At 35.8% G+C, this 22,157-nt stretch overlaps 1 protein-coding gene and 1 long non-coding RNA gene across 4 annotated transcripts; both read right to left on the bottom strand.

Annotated features, from left to right (window-relative positions):
• Window positions 1-323: 323 nt before the first annotated feature.
• Agpat1 (1-Acylglycerol-3-phosphate O-acyltransferase 1) lies at window positions 324-21,619 on the bottom strand. 2 transcript variants are annotated; one of them, XM_069056030.1, is made up of 6 exons: window positions 21,252-21,619; window positions 20,971-21,198; window positions 20,789-20,922; window positions 20,562-20,743; window positions 3,221-3,386; window positions 324-3,094 (listed from the first exon to the last, which is right to left on the bottom strand). In XM_069056030.1, exons 2-6 carry the CDS (start codon window positions 21,153-21,155, stop codon window positions 2,931-2,933), a joined length of 831 nt encoding a protein of 276 aa, XP_068912131.1. In that variant the 5' UTR covers window positions 21,156-21,198; window positions 21,252-21,619; the 3' UTR covers window positions 324-2,930. The 2 variants fall into 2 exon arrangements, with proteins under 2 accessions (XP_068912131.1, XP_068912130.1); XM_069056029.1 differs by having other exon boundaries at window positions 20,971-21,618.
• On the bottom strand, window positions 7,632-10,052 carry LOC138136747 (uncharacterized). 2 transcript variants are annotated; one of them, XR_011161415.1, is made up of 3 exons: window positions 8,300-10,052; window positions 7,822-8,244; window positions 7,632-7,778 (listed from the first exon to the last, which is right to left on the bottom strand). It is a non-coding gene; the product is annotated as an uncharacterized lncRNA (long non-coding RNA). The 2 variants fall into 2 exon arrangements; XR_011161414.1 differs by having other exon boundaries at window positions 7,632-7,764; window positions 8,300-10,045.
• Window positions 21,620-22,157: the final 538 nt, after the last annotated feature.

Below are 22,157 nucleotides of genomic sequence, written 5' to 3'. Positions count from 1 at the left end.
TCATTTTTTATTCAATAATGCAAATTGTCTTGTCGCGTCAGTCGTTCGTGATGGATTAGTTCACCAGAGTTGCTCCCGAATCGACTGTCGCAACTCGAACCATTTACCTATTTTACAACTAGCCCAATTTGGAAAATGCATTTGGAACTTTTCCAGTGTACCAAATGGATTTTCTCTTCACTTAAAAATTAAACAGTGATAAAATAGTGGTACAAAATTGTGGATACAACAGACAGTATTCTTGACACGTTATATTAAAAATGAGAAATGTCACAGGATGACGGGAGATTATACCCATTACAATAATCAAACTTGCTCGTCTGTACCGGATCCAGTTATTAATTTGAACCTAACTAGAATAGGATACAAACGACTCGCTTCATCACGCTCATAATACTTTCTTCGTGCTGCATTGCTTTGTCTCGTCGTTTGCTTTTTAATTTGGTTTCAATGTACGGATTGGTGGCTGAATCGAGTCGACAGGAATTATCTAGTACTAAGTAAAGTCTTAACTTAAGTTATTTGCTTAGGTGAATCACTGCGATAATAAAATACGAATGATAGTAGCGTCAAACTGTCACGCTGATAAATGGATTTGCTCAAGTCGTGTGCCATGACGCTGTAGAATTTCAGTTTGCAGAGGGTGAGGTACGAAAAATGAAAACTGATGGTCTGATGGCGTCCTCGTGTCTGATAAAATGTCATAAATCCAGTGCGAATACTTTTACTCGATTTATTTAAATTTCAAATGGAGTCAACGGTGTGGAACTAATTGCTCGTGTACTATTCACGACACAACTTTAAGATCAAGATCTAACAGGAATTTTGGAGGTTTTACACTTTGTTAGGTAGAGAATTTCAATTTTATACGATATGTAGTGACACCAACTTCACAGTTCTAAATGGAAGAGCTTTACGTTTTGCATTAATTTTGAGAGGTTGCAACAGCATCAACAGAGAATTTCATTTTGCAGCTAAAGCGCTGCCAAAACGTTTTTAATAAAATCCTATCAGACATTTTAAAAATCACTCAGAGCTGATCGCTTGGACCTTTAAATTTTGTTTATTTTTTGTGGAGATTGTGAAAGGTAACTTTTTGACAAATTGCCTCAACAGAAAAAATGCTCTCTTTAATACTTAGAAAATTCAGGAGTATCAACCCGACCTTTTTGTATTTTTTTTTTGTAATTACATAATGTCGAAACTTGTATTTTTTTATTTTGAAAGAATTTATTTTGATGTAGGAAGCTAATTTTTAAAGTGTTAAAACCAACAAAGTATTCCGCTTGAAATTGTAAAGTTAGTGTCATTTTCGCATGACGTAAAGGTGTACAAATGTACTGAAAAGGTCACACGAAACTCTTGAAAGTTTTTGGCACATGTTGGTCTAAAAAATGTACAAAAATATATAACAGATCAACATAACACATTTTTATTGGCTGTAATTTATTTGTACTTTGAAAATTGGTGCGAAATTTTGAACTTTCTGTTGTTGCAACTTTTTGTGTAAAATCCTTCTGTTTGATAACATGATTTTTATTAACAAACAATTTGCCGCTCTGCAAACAACCTTCCTGTCAAGTGTCAAATGTCAACAGCACCTGTCACGAACCGATGAACTGCAGACGTGGACACAAACAGAATTCCACAAATACACCAAGAATGATTCACTATTTATCTTCGATTGTTTCACAAAGAAAAACAAAGAATTCTTGTGGACGTAGCGGTACAATCGCCTCGAGAACCAGTCAAAAACAAATTCAAACGACGAAATTAAAAAAAAAAACAAAAACCCAAAACGTGCGACACGAACTGTTATTTAATTTATCATTTATGCGGAAATCAATAAGATCGTCGGCCTGCGATCGTGTCCTTGACCTTTCAAATGCGACAACGCAACAAGTGTCACCTGTTTCAAAACGTGATCTTTTGACGATTGATTTTCACAAATTGCCGCCGTCTAACAGATTCGTTTGTATTCGGTGTTGTCGTTATTGCGACACCAAACAATTCCTACACTTTCAATGAATTTTTCTTGTCCAAAACAATTTTTTAATCTGCAGGTTTCACATTTAAAAGAAACCTTCTCGAGTGCTGACGTGCGATTTTCAAATCTCCCGCGTGTACGTAAACTATAGTTGGTGCGACGAACCACTGGAGTCACGACGTGTTCACGTGATAGTTCGTAGCGACGTCATGAAAAGCCTGATTTACACTGCCTCGCCAAATTTAACAATGTATGGCAATTTTGGGTGCGTGCATTGAACTGCACCATACTTCTTAACGCGCGCCCTTTAAGGATCAATAGAAAACCATCTCCCGAAAATCACGCCAGTTTATTTCTCTAGTGAGACGCCCCGCCAACTATAGCTACCGAAGCGTCTCCTTTCTTTCCACTCGAGCTTTCGTCGTCAGCGACTCGTGCTTATTTCCACGATAATAAAAGGATTTTTGGAAATTATTCACGCACCGGAGAGATCACGATCTAGAAGAATTCAATTGTTTCCGTCAGGTGTTAAAAAGATTGATAACGATTTATCGATAATATTTGTAAAGTACCTACTTGAAACGTACCAACCGAGCACAACTGTCTCACGAGTGCAGTGAGTATTCGAATACACTCTTTGGATCTTGTCGTACCAAGACTTTTTGGACTGTCAACCGGACCATCTCGTCAGAAAATTCTAAAACGTCATTTGACCTATGCGAAGTAACTATCCATCACCGAATTATTGCAGATTAACCGAAAAAATGGCAAGAAACACCCTAACGTCGTTCCTACATCTCACAGCCTTCGGTCGCTCGATCATGGCAAAGTGGAAATAAGCTGTTTCGTCGATAAGTACGTTGTTTATTAAAAAATCATCAAAGTCGTCTCTTCAATAAATAACTAAATAAAACTTTCTGGTAAATTAAACTTACACCACCACTTATTGACTAGAACAGGACCTCGTCATCGAGTCCTTCACCTCTTTGTTTGCTTCGTGGAACGTCGCCGTCATCACGTTCCTGGTCTTGTCCATGAGCCGGTCCATATCGTCCAGTGTCATGTTTTGCGTCGAGATCGGCGGCAACACCGTCACGTACACTTTACCTGACAAAAACACACCCTTCAGACGCCATCTCGACTCAAGTTTGTGGTCCTTCGAGCCGGATCGGACGTTTCAAAACGTCGTTACGCGATCGAGCTCGACCCACCCGACCGTTCCAGTTCACCTACCGTGATCGAACCTCTTGTTCACCTTGTCCAAAAAGTAATACTGACTGAACACCACCGGCAAGATGGGCAATTGGGACGAGAGCGCCAGGTGAAAGGCGCCCTTTTTGAAAGGGTGGATCTGACCGGTGTTGCGACGCGTCCCCTCCGGAAATACCCACAACTTTATCTGCAAAAGAAGAGACAGTCGCGATGAGCGCAACTTCGTCTTTAAAATTGGAAGAAAAAAAATGCAAAGAGCGACAGGTACAGCTTGCCAATTGTAGCTTGAGTTGTGAGGGATGCGCAAAGTTGAATAAAGAGGTCCGATAAACAGGTCCTGGAAGCAGCAAAGAAATGCGGCAAAATTAGAGTTAGACCACTGCACATCCGGCTCTCACAGCTCTAGCTACAATGGGTAAGCTGTAGTACGGGTTATGTCCGGGTTTTTATCTAGAAATTAAAAGCGAGCAAATATTGCGCAGTAGATTTTATCTTCGGTGTAAATGGGGCACCATCAATATCTAACGTTCGGAATCGAAAGCAGAAAGTATTGGTGAGCGTTGTTTGTACAGAATTATCGACACTGATAAGGGCGGAATTAAAAAACAAATTAAATTGCAGAAAATGCGAGCGTAGTTGAGTAATTTTAAGTAGATTATTACTTTTTTGGATTAATCGAAAATTGATTTCATCAAATTTAGCTTGATAATTTTGATAATTTCGTAATTGCGGAGAGTCACAATGACATAGCGTTATTCGCTTAGAGTATCGTTTCCAACACTAGAGATATATTGCACTGTCATATATAACGGTTAGCAGAATTTAGAAAGACGTTATTTTGACATCTAAGTGTCAATTTTTAGAACGTAGACGGTAATAACGATTGCGCTTTACGTAAATTGTGAACGTATACCGCAAGACCTTAACGTTATTTTTGACATTTCTCATATGTCAACAGTTTGACAATTCAAAAAAGTTTGAGTGCGATTTGACCGAAATAAGTTAGAAATAACGTGATGAACTGATTCTTCAATACCATCGTCATTTGCATTTCGTTTATTTTTGACACTACTTGTCAACTTTGCAGTCTTTCAATAACGTTAATGCCTTGATAAATTGCAATAACTTTAAATCACTATGCCGTTAAAGCGTAGCGTTATTTCATAGCGCATGCATTTATTAACCTATTACATACTTAAATAAAGGTTGAATGCAACATCTCTATTGACCGACACGTAATGCTTCACAGTTATTTACGCAACAAGTGGGATATGGAGAATATTATCGCACGCGTGTGAAGGCTGCACGACGAGGCCACTGGTCGAGTCTGCGTAATCGCCGGGTCTGCAATTCATGCTAACGTTCAAATATTACATGTTTTGACGTTTCGTTGGATAATAATTAATTACGTCGCATTCTAGATTCGTAATCAAACCGTCTGCGACATCCCTAAATCCGTCCGTAAATTATGACATTATCCTGCTGCATTGATAATGCTAAAGTGTCATTTCATTGTCATGGCATCTAACGAGCTGACGAGCGGCAGATAAAGTTATTATCTCCGCTGAGGGCGTCCGTGAAGTTATTATCTCCGCTGATGAGCGGCAGTAAAGTAAACTAGCTAAATCATTTGAAATTCCTACCTGGTTTCTTAACATGTCTTAAATAATTTGTTATGAAGGTTTGAAGAAAAAATAGTATATGTTATTCGGAGCAAAAATGGTTTTATGTGCTTTGGCTGGTTTGTCTGCCTCACTGCGTTCGGCAGCCAATCTACCAGCCGCAGCACATAAAACTTAATTTTTGCTCCTCATAACATAATATACTATTAGAAACAACGCTTTTAATTATTATTAATGCTAGCAAGATACATTTTCATTTGATTTATCCCGGGTGTATTATGAAAAATCTTTGGTGCTATACCAGTAGGATACTTCTGGACCAGGACATTTGGCGTCTTAAAAAACAAGGCAGAATTCTACAAATTTAGCTGTTTGCCCAAAAGCAAACAACCGAAAAAGGCCTAAAACCTCTCAAAAAGCATTAATTTTTATGCACCTCAAAAGTACCCAAATATCTGTAGACCACCAAAAATTGGGCACATGAAAAAACAGGGTAGTCCTACAAATTTTGTTTTCCCAAAAGTAAACATCCGAAAAAGATCTAAAAAAACTTACAAAATGTCTTGTTTTTAAGCACCCCAAAATGGCTTTTTATTTCTGGACCAGGACATTTGGCGTCTTCAAAAAACAAGACAGAACCCTAAAAGTTTAGCTGTTCTCCCAAAAGTAAACAACCGAAAAAGACCTAAAACCTTTAAAAAAGCATTAACTTTTATGCACCCCAAAAGTACCAAACATCTGTAGACCACTAAAAATTGGGCACACGAAAAAACTGTTGAAATCTCCCAAAATAATGCAAAATTTCCTCAACAACGCCCTAAAAAACTAACAAAATATAATCTATTCATTTTGATTGTGACCACTCCCTAGTAACTTTTCAGTTGCTAGGTTATTGATAGGGAATTTTAGATAACACTAAATCCAGTCGCAGTTGGCAACTCTCGGAGGCGCCATTTTGACAGAAACGTCACGCTCACAGAAGACAGAACGGAGAACGACTTGCGCAAACGTTTTTCGACGTACACTGTGCGCATATCTATAAAATTGAGTTTTGGTAAGTACAAAATTTTAGGATTCAAAAAGAAAATGCCACGTCGTCTTCTCAAAGTTGGGACCAAACGGGTAATATTGACTTGTTTCGAGACGTTTAGTGAAGCCAACGGGAAAACAACTCACAAAGACGAACATCACCAATAAAGTTAACTCTATTTGTGCTTTTTTGTTGTACATTTTGGCTAGTAAGTGTTGTAGTTTGATATCTTCTGCCTTTTCATCCCCTGTAAATCATTTTTTTGAACTTTCTGTCTGATTAGTTTTTATCTGAAAATATTTGTATTAATCAATGCTAATTGAAAGTTCTGATTATCTTTAGTAGGTAATCCCCAGGCATTTTTCGCATTTGTCTTACTGCCAAATGACCATTACCTTCGTTCTTCATTAATATCGAGAATTGCATGAGGTGATTTCGAAGTTTTTACGTTAAATAATCTGTACCTGGATATAACCCCACTTTTCAACAGACGTGATCACAGAATCATAGAGACGTTTTTAGTTTCTCTTACTTCAAATATTGATTTCCGTTATTAATATTGATAAATACATTAAAATCAATGCTTTACTACCATGGTCAAGTTTTGACAATTCTGACATTTTCACATCATGTTCACACCACACAAATATTTAGTGTAAAACGTATGCAGCACAAAGCTAAACAGCGCCTATGTTTTTCGTTGTGGTCACAATCAAAGTGAATAGATATTACCTTGTTTTTAATCACTCCAAAATGGCTTTTTATTTCTGGACCAAGCCATTTGGCGCAGGCAAAAATCATTGAAAAACGCCCAAAAGAAAGACCAATGAAAAGAATGCAAAACAACCGAAAAAGGTCCAAAATCCTTCAAAAATCATAAATGCACCCCAAAAATACTCAAATATCTATAGACCGCCAGAAATTTCGCACACGAAAAAATGGTTGAAACTTACCCAAAATCAAACAAAGATACTTTAAAAGTAAGCAAATCTCTATAAAACTGAGTAAAATAGTGATTATACACCAAGGTAGAGAAGACATTTTTTTAAGCCGAGGTAGTTTATTCCCCGATAAGCGAAGCTTCGAGGGGAATAAAGAAGCTATGCTTAAAATTGTTTTCTCTAGCGTGGTGTATATATTATTTTTTTCACTACTAGATACGTTAAAACCCTTTCTAATAATAATTATTAATTAAATTTGTTTGTCCAATGCGACGATCCGAAAATTGCTATGAAAATTGAAAATCGTCTGTCTACGTTAACCAATAAAATCAAAGAAAATCTTTCGTTGCTATAGCGGTCATAAACCCCATCTGTGCGAAATATGAAAGAAAATGTGGGTGGTCGAAGACAGATATAGCTGTTCCAAATTCACACAATATAACACAGACATATAATACAAAAATTAATAAATATTTAGAACTCTCCGTTGCTATGAGAAATCTTTGGTGTTTAGAAAAAAATTTCGATTTTACCACATAATTTCAGCAATGGGAATAGTACCGCAATCTCTTTTTAAAAATTTAAAAATTTTGGACTTAGAGAACACACTGGTGGTTGAAATTCAAACAGGTATATTATTATACAGAGTGATCAACAAGAAACCAAATCAAGAGTGCTACCTCATCTTTTATTTTATCGAAACGTACGTCGTATACTAATCAGACACTTTTATATAATTGCTGTTCACTCGTTTTGTTGGTTGCCTACCTCTCAAAAATCTATTATTAATTGCCTTTATAAATTGTTTGTAATTCATGAATAATGGATTTAAAAGGAAGTTATTATTAATTATTATTTATTACTGATTAAGGAAAAAACACACAGTTACATAAAATTCCTTCATAAGGCACGTAATCTTTGGTTACAAAATTTTAAGTCATTATTTTTCAGAATTCTTTGTTTTGTTGTTTTCTGTAAGAAAAGTGCTAAAGTTATTATTCTCACATTTTTGGTTAATTGAGAACTTACTCGTATCTTTTCTAGCAGTTTAATTAAAACATTTAAATTATTCCAAGGTCAAAAAATAAGTTTTCACAAAAACTGCTCCAAATGTTCTCCATTGTGGTCCAGAAAGAGTCAAACTCGCCTCTCATATTTTCCAAAAACACTTATGAAGCTGTCAGGTAAAATGGACTGCCAAAATTCATTTATGGTGAAAATTTCTTTAAGGTAATGTGTGGGTTTTATTTCTTGCAACACACAAGGGAAACAAATTAATAGCCTCCTTCAAAATTTTTGCAATAAGTGCCATAACTCAATTTAATTTGCAGTCTTAAACGCCTTATGGAAGTTGAGGGATGTTCCTTGATAATTTGTCGAACATTTTGCACCATTTCTAAAATTTGAACTAAGGACTGACCTGACTTCTTCTTAATGATGGATTATGATTCACTAAAATTAGGCATTATAATTTTAAGACATTGATAAACTTGTTAATAACCAATACCATCAGGTTCAGACATTTGGCTTGAAATTCTTCAGTGTAAGGGGGTACAAAGTAAGGCCAGTCTTCACTTTCTTGTTTCACCCTCTTTCGAAAATAATCTAATAAAAATGCCTTCTCTTTAATGGTAAAACCCATTTTACAACTTATTCTGGGATAATTATTGCTTACAATTCCAATAAACGTCTGTAAATATTGCCGAAATCGAAGATTTGTTTTTTAGGTTAAATCACTTAAATTGTCAACAACAACAACCTTGAATTTTGAAATGTGACATTTAAACGAAACATCTCCGTACCAGTGGCGTCGAGTTTGGCAATAAAGCTGATAATTTACTTACTCTTACAAATGTAAAATGTTGCTCTTATTTATCTTATAAATTGTTTCCCTTATCTTATAATAATAATAAAATGCACAATTATAATTCCAACGTCTAAAATTCATGAGGTATGATTTATTATAAACTAGCGTTTGAGACCACAAATTGTCTACGGCCATGCTTTGAACGCTTATTTGCGTATGATTCTGCTACGACGTGACCGATAATTTGCAACGCTTGCTCTGATTTGGATTCTTGTTGATCACTCTGTACTCATGTCATATCGTGAGGAAATTCCTTAACATTGACACAGAACATAAAACACAAAAAAGTCAAAATGTGGAGGCGAGACGCCGGTAATTATGTTGATAAGCACTGCACTATTACTTGATAGCATTATCCGTAATAGTGTACGTGCTCCGGCAAAATTGCCGTGCCGTCGGGTGGTGGAGGGTTAAGAAACTAGTAGGAGAGAAATTCTACTTCTGGGTTCAGTTCGAGACTCAATAATGACGCCTTCTAAGACTAGTAGTGAAAAAAAAAAGTTAATAGTGAGCCATTCCACGATAAATGAAACCGTTTCAACAAAAAATGAATACTTTGCAATTAAAAAAAAAAAAAACAAGTAAACAATAAAGGCGATAAAAGTTAGCAATAAAATGAATCATTGGATCACATTGAACAGTATTGTCAAATCCTGTTTCAATATAAGTACTAATTGATTTAAAAAAAAAAAAGAATTTTTGAATAAATGTTTCCGATTTGTCCCGTCCGTCATAATGGAATGGCTGTAGTGCAATTTGAAAAAAAAAAGTTGACTATCATCTGTCAAAAACAGAACTCAAGAACAAATATTGGATCAATTCAAATTGTAACTCATTTAAAATTATTTTGTTTGACATATCATTTATTAAAATCGTATGAAATATAAGGAAGTTACAGCACCAAAGATTTTTCATTATGCACCCGGTATTTTACAAATTTATTTTCGCAGTAGTGCGTTAAAGTGATGTTTTCCAAACAGATATGACTTATTATTGACTTCAGGCCGTGAATGAGAGAACAATAAAATTCAATTCTAAATTAAAAAAAAATTGACTTTAAAATTTCCAATTTGGAAGTTGTATTTTTAGACAAAATATTTTCTAGCATAATCATCGATCTGCGGGTAATTACTACAATTATAATTATAAATGTTTGTGTCGCTCGTGCACATTTGAATTTCCCGCTTCCCAATTTTTGTGCTAGAATATAAATTTCACATTTGACATCTGTCAAAGTTGCATTTTGCAAATTTCATTCCAGAGTCTAAATTACGGTATCAAGGCAGCGAAAGAGCCATTTTCAAGACTATCCCGAATTGCACACTCGTTATTGTACAATGGCCGGCAATAAAAAGTAGCCATCACTTTTCTGTCAAGTCAAAGTCCAAATGTGTAATTCACGACCTTCTAAATAGTCGAGACGCTTGACTCTCTCCGGCCTGTTCATTTGCCAGTTTTCGGCGTTCGCCGTTTGGCGCTACTTTGCAGGCGCCGAAATTGGCGCGAAACAATAAATGTCAAAAAGATGACATGTAAAATGCTATTTGGAGACGTGTAAGGATTATAAAAAGACAAAAACATTCAATGAATTGGCTTCAGAAAGTTTAAATATTTGCCCAGGTAGGGATTTCAAAAATCTTTTAATCAGTAGTAGACTTGCAATAATTTAAAATGTATTTTAAAAATATTCTTCACTAACATAATGTTGTAGGCAAGCCTTTCCAATAGTGCTGCTAATGTACCGATCCCGACTGAAACATTCTCTGTCACCGCAAACAGTCTTTTGCCTGCTTAAATCTTCATTTTCTTTTCCTTCGTCTACTTCCAATGTTGTGGGTATTATAACAAGTACTGAATTCCGTGAAATAATTAAATTCATACTCACATCTCCATAAATTTCGTAGTATTTAAGAATATGTATATTAGGAACGATTATCTATGCAATTAATATGACAAAGTGACAACACAATGACAGAAAGCCAAGTTTCAAACCGCGTGGTTCCGCACTCAAATCGCCCGTTCGCTAGCGCCAAACGGCTTACAAGTGCATAATGGTATTTTGCTCAAATGAACAGGCCGGAGAGAGCCAAGCGTTTGCGTCTCGACTATTTAGAAGGTCGTGGTGTAATTAATGCTTTAATGACACTGACATTTAAATGATGGCTAACTTTTTTTGCCGGTCACTGTAGTACACACACCGGCCTTTAGATTTAAGCTTGTTTGACACGATGCTAAATTTTGTAGAAAATTTGTTAGAAAATGAGAGAGACCCTCGATCAGGACCAATGAACTATCAGGATCATAGTCTGTCTTTGTCAGATCCTGATCGTTCATTGGTCCTCTCTCATTTTCTAACAAATTTTCTACAAAATTTAGCATCGTGTCATACAGCCTTTAGTTACAAAAAAGTACCTAAATATCAATTTTGACAGTTTAACTGTGGTTATGATTTAATACCTGTTCACTTTGTATTGACCATCAGTGGTGCAAATCGCACACACTTGGCATTAACTTTAATTCGAGTTGTCATAGTAACAGGTCAGTCGTTTGCACCACTGACGTTCAATACAAAGTGAACAGGTTTTAAATGAAATGACAAGTAAAGTACCGGGTGATTTTAAATGATTGTGACTTTTTTTCATAGGTTGGTAATATTATTGTTGGTTATTCTGCTTTTTAATGTGATAGTTGACATAAACATAGGCGTCCTCGCCTATTTGACACAATTTATTAATACATAAAATGTCAAAATGACGTACGTACGCCAATGTGGTGATTAATTGCAGTTTAAACGCATTTCCGGTTGTCAGCTTTGACAGTGTTGAAAGGCAAATTTGAAATTTACCATCTAAGGTTCATTTTTGTAATTTTTTTTAATTAAAATGGTTTTTATACTGGAACACGACATTTTTATAGGAATGGCGTATTTTCGTACTGGAATTTATGATTATGATGTCCAATAACGGTTGGATTCAACCAAATTTCCGGGCACGTTTCCTGAAGACTAGGGCCCGGTTATATAAAGCTTGGTTAACATCGTGTCAGCTAACAACCCGTCAGGTCGGAAATCCACCCATTTGATTGGTTGATTCAAATCCAATGTTAAATATCCCATAATCAGATCGTCTGACATTATGTTAACTTTAACAACGAAGTTGACATCGCTTTATACAACCGGGCCATAACCTAAATTTTTTGTGGTGTCAAGTTAAAATATCCGGTCAGTCCCAATTACGAGACAAAAAAACAATACAAATTTTCAATTGTTTGCCAACATATTCACTCATTGTTGTTGTTGATCACCCGGTATAAACGTGAATACAGTTTAGTTTGGTTGATGGAAAATTATTATCAGTTCATTCATAGAGAACAACCTGAACATATCAATAAAAATCTAAATGACATCGCGAAAAATAACAATTGTTTATAATAATCACCAAATTCCCTGATGTCAGATATTTTTTGTTTATAAGCGTTAACTATAAAGTTAAATATCTAAAAACAGAAAATTAGAAGGCACTCGTTATAGTTATTAAGGTATCAAGGGTGTTATATGGTTGATAACGCATGAGGCGTATCATTATAACACTCGTGGTGCCTTCAACGTTTAATATGCGACTAGTTTCGTGTGTTTTTGGATTGATAATATGTAATTACTAATTAGATTAATTCATACGATGGCCGGCAATAAAAACTAGCCATCACTTTTCTGTCACATTAAAATCCAAATGTGTAACTAATGCTTTAATGTCAGCACAAGACATGACATTTTGTCTTTTATTATTATGAGGTTAACGCATGTTACTCAAATTTTTTTCGAATCTCAAATTAAGTATAATAACTATAACATTTTGCGTTGTTTCCAGCAATATGAAACTCCTCAAAGATGATAAATAGGTAGGTAGGTACCTTTTGATGCATCTTGTGGTGGTTACGTTAATTTGTCATTGAGTGTTTTGACAAAAATAAAAGTGAGGTTACTCCTTCCTTTCTCTGCGTTAAGGACATTTTACACGTAACATCAATATAGAGACACTGACATTTAAATGATGGCTAGTTTTTTTGCCGGCCATTGTACCAATGAATCAAAAGTTGTTTGCAAATATGTACATTAAACCTGGTCGTAACTAAGCAACAAAGAACTTGTCTGTGGAACTTGTAACGCCTTACAACCTGTCTACGGTAACCTATCAGAAAATTGGGTCATTATCGTTCGATAACAATAAAGTATAACATTAAAATATTCTTGACCTTGATGTGTTTTTGACAATTGAAATGTACCAAAGAACTTTAAAATTACTATAAATGGGCCGTACTGCCAACTTAAATTGAGTTGTTTTAACTCCTCTGTGTGAACGGTGTGTATTCACTTATTCACATTATTTTGAAAAAATTTATAAGGAGTGGCAACCATAAATTTTACATTCAGTTTTTACGCCAACTTGGACTACAATCATTTATAATAACCCTGTATTATTGTGCATGCGGGATCAAGGAGTGGTTTCATAACAGGAGCTGATCTGATGCATCAGATCATGAATAATAAATGAGGCTGAATTCTCGGCGTTAATTTTTGTACATATTCAATTAACAAAAAATTTCCCGTCTTGTAAATTTCTGGACAAATTCTGCAAGTTAATCTGTGCACTTGCTGCGTAGTTTTTCGTTAGCATCATACGGTGGAAATTCGAAGCAAAACTGATGTTTTCCGTCTGACGAATTTTTTTTGAACGCTCTATAGTCGCACCACCAAAAATTATTTCCCTCGTTAAAGAAAATTTTGCGTCTTGAAAAATATGTGAGGATCGCCAAACCAATGACTCCTTTGTTACGATAAATCAATCACACTTTGCAAAATAACGTATTCCAACGAAATCAAAAATAAAACTGTTTGGTACCTAAATGCGAAACATTCGAAGCATATTTATCTCATTGTCTGTGTTATGCTAATAGAATATTAAGTAGGTCCTATTTACATTTTTATTCTTTGTTCAAAAACACTGTTTTGTAAAATGTATGTTACAACAAATCAACAAATGTAACGGTTCGAGTGAAGGCCATTAGTTAATAGAAGGTTAATATTAACGACGGTTTATCACATTTATTTATTGCAAAGTTAATGGATTTTTTTTTGATAAGATGACAGTCTTATTAGTATCTATAAAATCCATTAGTGCCGCATATTTTGATATAATCATAGATTATTATACTAGACGACACGTGGGGAAACAAGTGCTACTTAAAAATCAATTCTTTTAGGACAATTGTATGTTGTCAGTGACGCAAGATCGCCAACTCAACTGTTGTAATTGAGTTCTTAATTAAATTGTCGTTTTTTAAAAAAATAAAAAGATCAAATAGAGAATAAAATGATTTCTAAAATTGCGTCAATTGAAAAATTGTCATAATTTTTAAAAAATTTTGCGGTGAAGTGGCCTGGCGCCCGCTTTTGTTTCCGTATGACGTAGCTTAATCATCAGGAGCGCGTTCATAAATACTCTGGGTAGGTATAAAGGTTACCCTTGGGTCACCCAAACACCGTTCACAAATTAAAATTGGGGGAATAATCACACTACCCCAGATCGTTCACAAATGTTTAGAGTGACACAAGGAGTGTGCCCATGTTACCGATGTCTAGCGGTGCGGGAGAAATTACCCATACGTCAGATTTGACGTCTGTCAAATATCTGGCGGCAGTGAAGCGGCGGCTGCGTGAAAAAAATATGTTCTAAGGTGTTTTTATACATTTTTTAATTATGTTTTCAATAATGGGGACAAATTTTCGAAACTGGAATGGCTGACTGCAGTGCATTTGAAATTATCTGTTGGTTAACCCCGGTGCAATCCGTTCAACATATCCAATTCTTAAAGATATTCCTTGTGCAACCACACTTATATTCTCTTCTTCCCCTTCCTGTATTGAATCCGGTGAATACAAATTTACAAGGAAAAAACGTTTTTTTGCAGAACAAATTGCCCCAGAAACAATTAATTTTCTTTTTCTTTCGTCAAATTGCATTTTTAATCTGTTGATCTTCATTTAAGCAGGTGGTTAGGTCAGGTCAGGTCACAATAGATGACAATTAAATGTGAGTTGACAATGTTGACATTTACAAAAACAAAAAACACGCGTTTACCCGATTCCGTTCATAATGCCGGAGTGACATTGCAGTCACGTGATATTCCCCACACTCTACCTTCGCCCATATTTTATGAACGCGCTCCAGTTGTCAGACGTCATTCATGTGACGAACAAGCAGTGGTTATGAATTATTTCTTTTGCCAAAAACACTTGAAACAGTGCCGCATGACGGTTTTTACATCAAATGGATGTCTTAATTTACGGTAAAATTATTATCAAAGTGAGGTTATGTATTTGGAAGAAATGCCAAAACGCGACTTTTGTAGAAAGAGATACAACGCCCCGCTTGACCACGAATTTTTCGAACGCTCGCTACAATTTCCACTTTTATTAATTCTCGATTACATATTGCCGTATCATCTCGATCATAAAGTTTTATCGGAGATAATTGGACCTCCGTAATAAAAAAAAATACCGGTCGCGTTATTTTCGTCACAAAAGGAACAAGTTTTGTACCTTTTTTGTACTGACAAGCCCATAACTAAACTTACGTCAGCTTAAACATCAATCTGCCACGAATTACGAGACTTTTATTACCGATCGATCATTTGGCCAAAATAAACGTACGGCACCGGAGCAAAAGTAAAAAACATTTCACCTGGAACTCATTTTCTGGCTAATTTTTTGGGAAAGCAAAAATCTAGAAATTTGGAATTTTGTTTGCAACTGGAGGAGTACTGCAAGGTTCGATTTTAGATCTTCTGCTGTTCAGGTGTGAAGTAACAGATATGAGGTGACACGATTTAATCAAGTTTTATGTATCATTTATCAGGTATTGACAGCAACTTAATGAACACCGAAAAATTATTAAGTCGATATAATTTTTCTTTTCGACTAAAGAAAATTCTACAACTCGTTCCTCTTAAATTGATTACATACTTAAATTTAAAAAAACTTATGGGTAGTTGACTCAAGTTGCAAAAAAAACCAGTTGTCATTTGCAACAGCATTTTTTCAATATTTTTGAACCAAATAAAGGCACAAAGGGACCAGAAAATCATAGTTTGGATTGAATATTTTCCATATAGGTAAGTACAGTTTTAAAATAATTTCAAATGACTAATGCCATAAAAGTGCTGTTGCAAAGGCAAAGTGGTTTTTTGCAACTTGAGTCAACGATAATTTTTTGCCGTGTGTTCTAAATTTTAAATTTTAATTAAAAACGATGACTCGTGACCACCTTTTACAACTTTATCACCAGAGATCGGATTCAAATAGGCGTTAAGTAGGAAGCGGAGAATCGGTTCCTAATATATGTAATTGCATGCAAAAACGCTAACCAAGTACCTAGCCCAAGTAGGTACTAATCGCTCACAATCGATGTGGTTTCATATTATAAATACAATCAGCGTACGGAATAATGCTAATTAATCCGACTTGCGATGGTGTTTATTGCTGAACAGGTCGACTGTATGGTTTTTGCCGAATTTTTGTTCCGTTTTTATTCAGCGTGAGCGTCCCAAGTGTTTAGCGAATTTTTTTGAATAAAATTCGATAAGGTTGTAAACTAAAAAATAAATGATCAAATAATAGAGTCTTGTACTGCTTCAAAAAACAGACAAACCATTATTAAATCGTGAAATTACATTGAGCCCGATGCCCTGCAAGTACATTCATGAAATCCTCCCGCACTACTTAAATCGGCCTTTAAGGCCGATTAAGCACGATTTATAGTTCCGTAACTTGTACGTATAGCATAACATATGAAAATTGAATCCTATTGAATCAAATGTACTCATTTATAGATCCGTTAAAATAACATAAGTCCGTATCCGTTTACATATGAATTGGCCAATTTCAATTATTATGTTATGTATCATGAAAGTTACGGAATTTTAATTTTTTTTTCCATAGAAACGGTTAGGTGTAGGTACGCTGTCAATTAATTGAATTTAAAAACATTATTGAGAAGGTGGAAAATACGAAGGAAATTCTAATCGTACAGTGTGTTAAAAGGTTCAAGCCACTTTACGATAAGTCTTCCAAAGACTTTGAGGACAGTGTGAAGAAGGAAATGATTTGGAGTAGCTTGTTTATCCGTGTTTTTGTAACGCGTTTCTTTCGTGGTTTTTTCCTTTTTTCTTTATCACAACCTATCTCGTGTAAGACTACAGCACAGGCAGCATCTTCTAAAACCTCGTCTTCACAAAACATATTTGATAATTAGTTTGACATTTAAAAAGTCAACAATCGTATCACGTTTTGTCAAGGCGGTCTCTATTTTAACAGGCCGTGACACTGACTTCAGAAAGTGGTCTGTGGAATGGCCCACTAACGTCTGACAACATTGCTTTGCCAACCTTTAAAAAAAGTTACTAGTTTTGAAGTTTTGTGATCGCTCACTATTTTGTCATTGTTAGCTGTCAGTTAATCATCACTGAAAGATTTTTCTAATTCTCGTATTGCAACTTTACTTCAGTCAAAGTACGAGTATATCAGGTGACCAAGTCAAGGTAATTATGTGTATCCTGTTTTATAAGATAGCTATTGTTAGTAAAATTTCATAGTCCTGTATTCTGAACAAGTATCCTATCCGAAATGAAGATAGAAGTCCTTTTAGTTCACCTTGATTGCATTAGCTCGAGTGCAAATTCCAACACATGCCACCTGTACACTGTACAGCTCAGGACAAGATTTTTTTTCTAAAGTCTTACACAGAGACCATTAAAGACCAATAAAGGTGCAGTATGAATTGTTGAAAATAAATAAGAACTGCAAAAGCTACCCACTCGGGTGTATGGACCCTACCATCAATACAGGTTTATAATTTAAAATGGATTTTAGACCTAATGGAACGAGCAACAAAGACCTCACGCGCCAGTTTTCTAGTTCCAAAATCCGCATCCATTCTTGCATTCTAATCTTCTTCGATGGGAATTTGAAAACGCTAACGTAGGAAGACTTACTTGAAACATAATTTGACTTGCAATTGGGTATCTACGAGAACACAACATTTGTGTGGCATGTTTATTTTTCAATTACTGAAATTAATTGTCTTGTCAAAATTATTTTTGAATGAACCGCCTTTCTATGGAAGTGCCAATATTTTTGAAACTCAGGATGCTATGGCATGGCCCACTAAGAAATTTGGCAACACAGCCAGTGTCCTGGCCTGTTAAAATAGAGACCGCCTTGGTTTTGTCGTGAACTATAAATTGAATTTTAAAAGTTATGTTATGTTTATGATTTGTGACTATGTTATGCTGTATGTATACGGAACTATAAATCCTGCTTTATAGTTCCGTAACGTGTACGTATGGCATAACATATCAAAATTGAATCCTATTGAATCAAATCTATTCATTTATAGGTCCATTAACATAAGTCCGTATCCGTTTACATATGATTTGGCCAATTTCAATTAAACTAGGCAAAAATGAATAGGGAATTCCACAATTTTTCTTGGAAAGCAAAATAATTGCCCCAATCCTCCCACGTATTCTTAAACACTACATAAATTTGAAATGTGACAGGTCCTTGAAAGGCTACATTTAATGTGCATATACATATATTTCTAACACATTTCATTACAAATTTTAAACTGTAAATATAAAAAATTCAAAAATGGAAAAATTACCTATTCATTTTTGCTTAGTTTATTATGTTATGTGCCATGAAAGTTATGGAATTTTAATATTTTTCCATAGAAACGGTTACGTGTAGGTACGCTATCAATAAAGTCAATTTAAAAACATTATTGAAAAGGTGGAAAAAATGAAGAAAATTCTAATCGTACAGTGTGTTGAAAGGTTCAAGGCACTGTACGATAAGTCTTCCAAAGACTTTGAGGACGGTGTGGCGAAGGAAATGATTTGGAGTAGCTGATTTATCCATGTTTTTGTAACGCGTTTTTTTTTTTCGAGGTTTCTTCCTTTCTTTATTATGACCTATCTCGTGTAAGACCACAGCCCAGGCAGCAGCTTGTAAAATCACGTTTTCACAAAACATATTTGACAATTAGTTTGACACTTAAAAAGTCAACAATCATATCACGTTTTGTCATGAACTATAAATTGAATTTTAAAAGTTATGTTATGTTTATGATTTTTGACTATGTTATGCTATATGTATACGGAACTATAAATCATGCGTAAATCTGTCCCAACACTGTTTATCACATTTAGTTATGTACAGTTGGCTTAAAAAAAAACGGGAATTGAAATCTGACCTAATGTGAATTGGAAATTAATTTGTCAATTTATGTCAATTTGTGTCCGTTTGACAGTAGTATTTCTGACACATAAGTGCAGTTTTTTAACCTAAACTCTAAAAGGTCGTTTCAAACTATAAAAATTTAATAAAATCTGACAGAACTTTTTCTGACAGTTCCTATTTTTTTTTGACGCCAACCGTACATAGCGTATTGAAAATAATGTAAACACACATAACAGATACTTTAATGTCATAAAAAAAGTCGTACGATGCGTACTCTACGTCAGTAGAGACGATGATTTATGGTTGTTTTAAAAGTTTTTGTTAAAATGAGAAGTATGCAGGACTCACTTCGTTCCTGCGTAATTTCCTAAACAATGTATTTTGTATCTCGACCGACCGATTTCGACACGAAAAGAACAAATATTGATCGAAAACCGTGATAAAACCCAATGAAACGCAGCAAGTGATAATGTAATGAGATTAGACGTTCTAAAATTAGAAAATGGGGATTAAGAACTTTCGGAGCCGAAGCAATATCCCCTATATTGGCGGAATCAAAGATTACACAATGGACAAAATAACTCTAAAGCAGTGCGTAAATAATTGTGCAAGCAAATGAGAGAACGGTACGGGCGGAGTCTCGATTTGCATTGCGATCCCGCTTACTCGACACCACGTGATGTCCTTTTCTCATTGCAACGTTACAAAAAAACGCCAACGCGATTTTCTTTTTGACGTTGTGTTGGCAACTTTTTCATTTTTAATTGTCACAATTTTCCACACCTGTCAAATTTCGAAATTGAAACGTATGTATACACAGTCCAGTCGCGATGGGCGAGAAGTGATAACGTGCAACAAGAACAAGAATTAATAACATGACAATTATTACCTAATTATAGCTGGTCCCGTTTGAAACTATATTTTTCAAGGACACTCACTATTGACACAAAAGACAATAAAGATAACAGAAACCGATACAAACACATTCCTCTAAATACACACGAATCCATGAATATGTTATCGAATTTATCAGTTTAGCAAAATTAATAACAACAATAAAAATAATAACAATGTTTATTACGTGATGAAAACAAATGAGTTGTTGTCATTGAACCAATTAACGTAATCAATTAGCAATTCAAAATAAATAGACAGTTAATTCCTTTACTAATTCGTTTAGTGCAGTTGTGTGACTAGAATTGAATTGTTTAAGGACAACCAACAATATTATACTTATTTTTGGAGGGAAATCGCGCCAAAAACGTCACTGGATGAAATGCGCTTCAACACAAACAACACTTGTTAGTCACAAATGCGTTAAATGCAATTATTTTGCAAGTGTTGTACAATCGATCATGATTTTTTGGTAAATAAAAAAAAATTCTTTCATTGTTATAATATTTAAACAAGTCTTGTAAATAATGGAGATATAAATGTATGTATATTAGTCTTGAAAATTTGTGTGCAGGAAATTTGTTTCTTTTTGTTTTCAAATAAAGAATGAATTTTAAGTGTTGTTTATAATTTGTCCCACGTTCCCCTACTAGATGTGTCGGAAAATGGCAGGGTGCTGTGGAAATAAAAAGTCTGTCAGCTGTCACTCACCTTGTCCTTTTTTATGTTTTCGGCTGCCTGATTCATGAGGGCTCTGGCCCTGTCGCTGTTCATCCGGGGAATGAAAATGAGTCCGCAGAGCCAGGCCGCGATGCCGAAGGGCCAAGCGTAGAAGAGTTCCTTTTTGGCCACCACCGTGCACTTGTCCATCACCGGCCAAATGTCAAACATCCCTGAAACAATCGCTGAGCACGGCTCTCTACTCCTTCTGCACGTACCTAAAATGTCGATGGAACTCTGGTGGTTGCAGACGATGATGCACGCCTGGTCCTTCTCGAGGTGCTCCCGTCCCCGGACGATCCACCGGAGCCCCAGCAGGGTGGAGATGTGGTGGCACCAGGCCGAGGCGGTCCTGCAACGTGAAGCTGTCACCCCGAGCGCACCGATTCGGATGACTCACAGCAAGTTCCGCACGTTCCCGGCCCTGCAGGCGAAGAGCGGGATCAAGATGACCGAGTTGAGCATCACGATGCCATAGTAGAGAAGGAACTTCAGGTGGTACCTGAATACGTGACTGGACTCGTACAGGAACGGCAGCACTAGGATGCAACCGGCGAGGATGATTTCGGTGTACGATGCGTTCATGGCTCACGACGCCGACTGCACCCTACAATCGCTCACAACATAACTGGAATGGATTAATCGATTTTTTGGCAGCTTATAAACAATTTCAACTCGAACTTTACGCGGCACTTGACAGCTTGATGCCGGGGGCGGGGCCTACTCGGAGTGCGTTCAACAACGCCTCTTCGCCGTGGGGGCGGAAGGTTTGCTAATTGTAGGGGCGCATTTGGAGGCTCTCGCCGGTCGCCGACTTTGCACACTTGTCAACAATGTCAAGAAGTTAACGATTTTCGCGTGGGCACCACCGATAAATTGTTAAGCGAAAGTGGAAATGTCAAACTGGTGTATTGCTGGTTGCCATAGCTGTACCTACTGTACCAGATTTAATCAATGATCCAGCTGTATCTAGATTTCGTGATAAGGGATTAACACAAGCAGATCAAATCTCCTTTAAAATACAACAAATTTGTGCCAGATAAGTGTTACAAAGCTTTCGTTCAAGGGGATTTTGTAACCATTCAAGTTTGATTGAAACAGTCGCCACTCGATTTTACTTTGTTGATCCAACTTCAGATCAAGTGTACGAACTTCATCATACTTCTGCACATCTTCTGCATACTTCATCACATATTGATTGCACAGATAATTGGACATTCCTTTCCTTCATTAAAAATGCATACCTATTTAATGCGCTGGTTTAATTTACACGTTGGTTTAAGTCCACTCCATGTGGAAGCAGCTGAAGCTACATTGTGTTGTCATATAGAGCAAAATACACATTCAAAATTAAGCAACAAGAGTAAATGCAAATAGAAGCATGCTAGAGCAACAAAATAACTTGTGTTTTGACAGTTGACATTTTGTGACGCCGCTCAACATAACAATTATTATAAAATGTATTAATTTTGTAGTGCTTATCTATAAATTATTGTCACGAAAGAGAAACAACTCAAAAATTTGTAAAACATGACGAAACGAAGCGAATAAATTAAACAGAAAACAAAAACGAATCGTCGATACATT

This window comes from Tenebrio molitor, chromosome 8 (genome assembly GCF_963966145.1).
Source record: "Tenebrio molitor chromosome 8, icTenMoli1.1, whole genome shotgun sequence".
NCBI lineage: Eukaryota > Metazoa > Arthropoda > Insecta > Coleoptera > Tenebrionidae > Tenebrio > Tenebrio molitor.
Note: the sequence above shows the minus strand (reverse complement) of the source record. Positions and strands in the feature narration are given on the sequence as shown.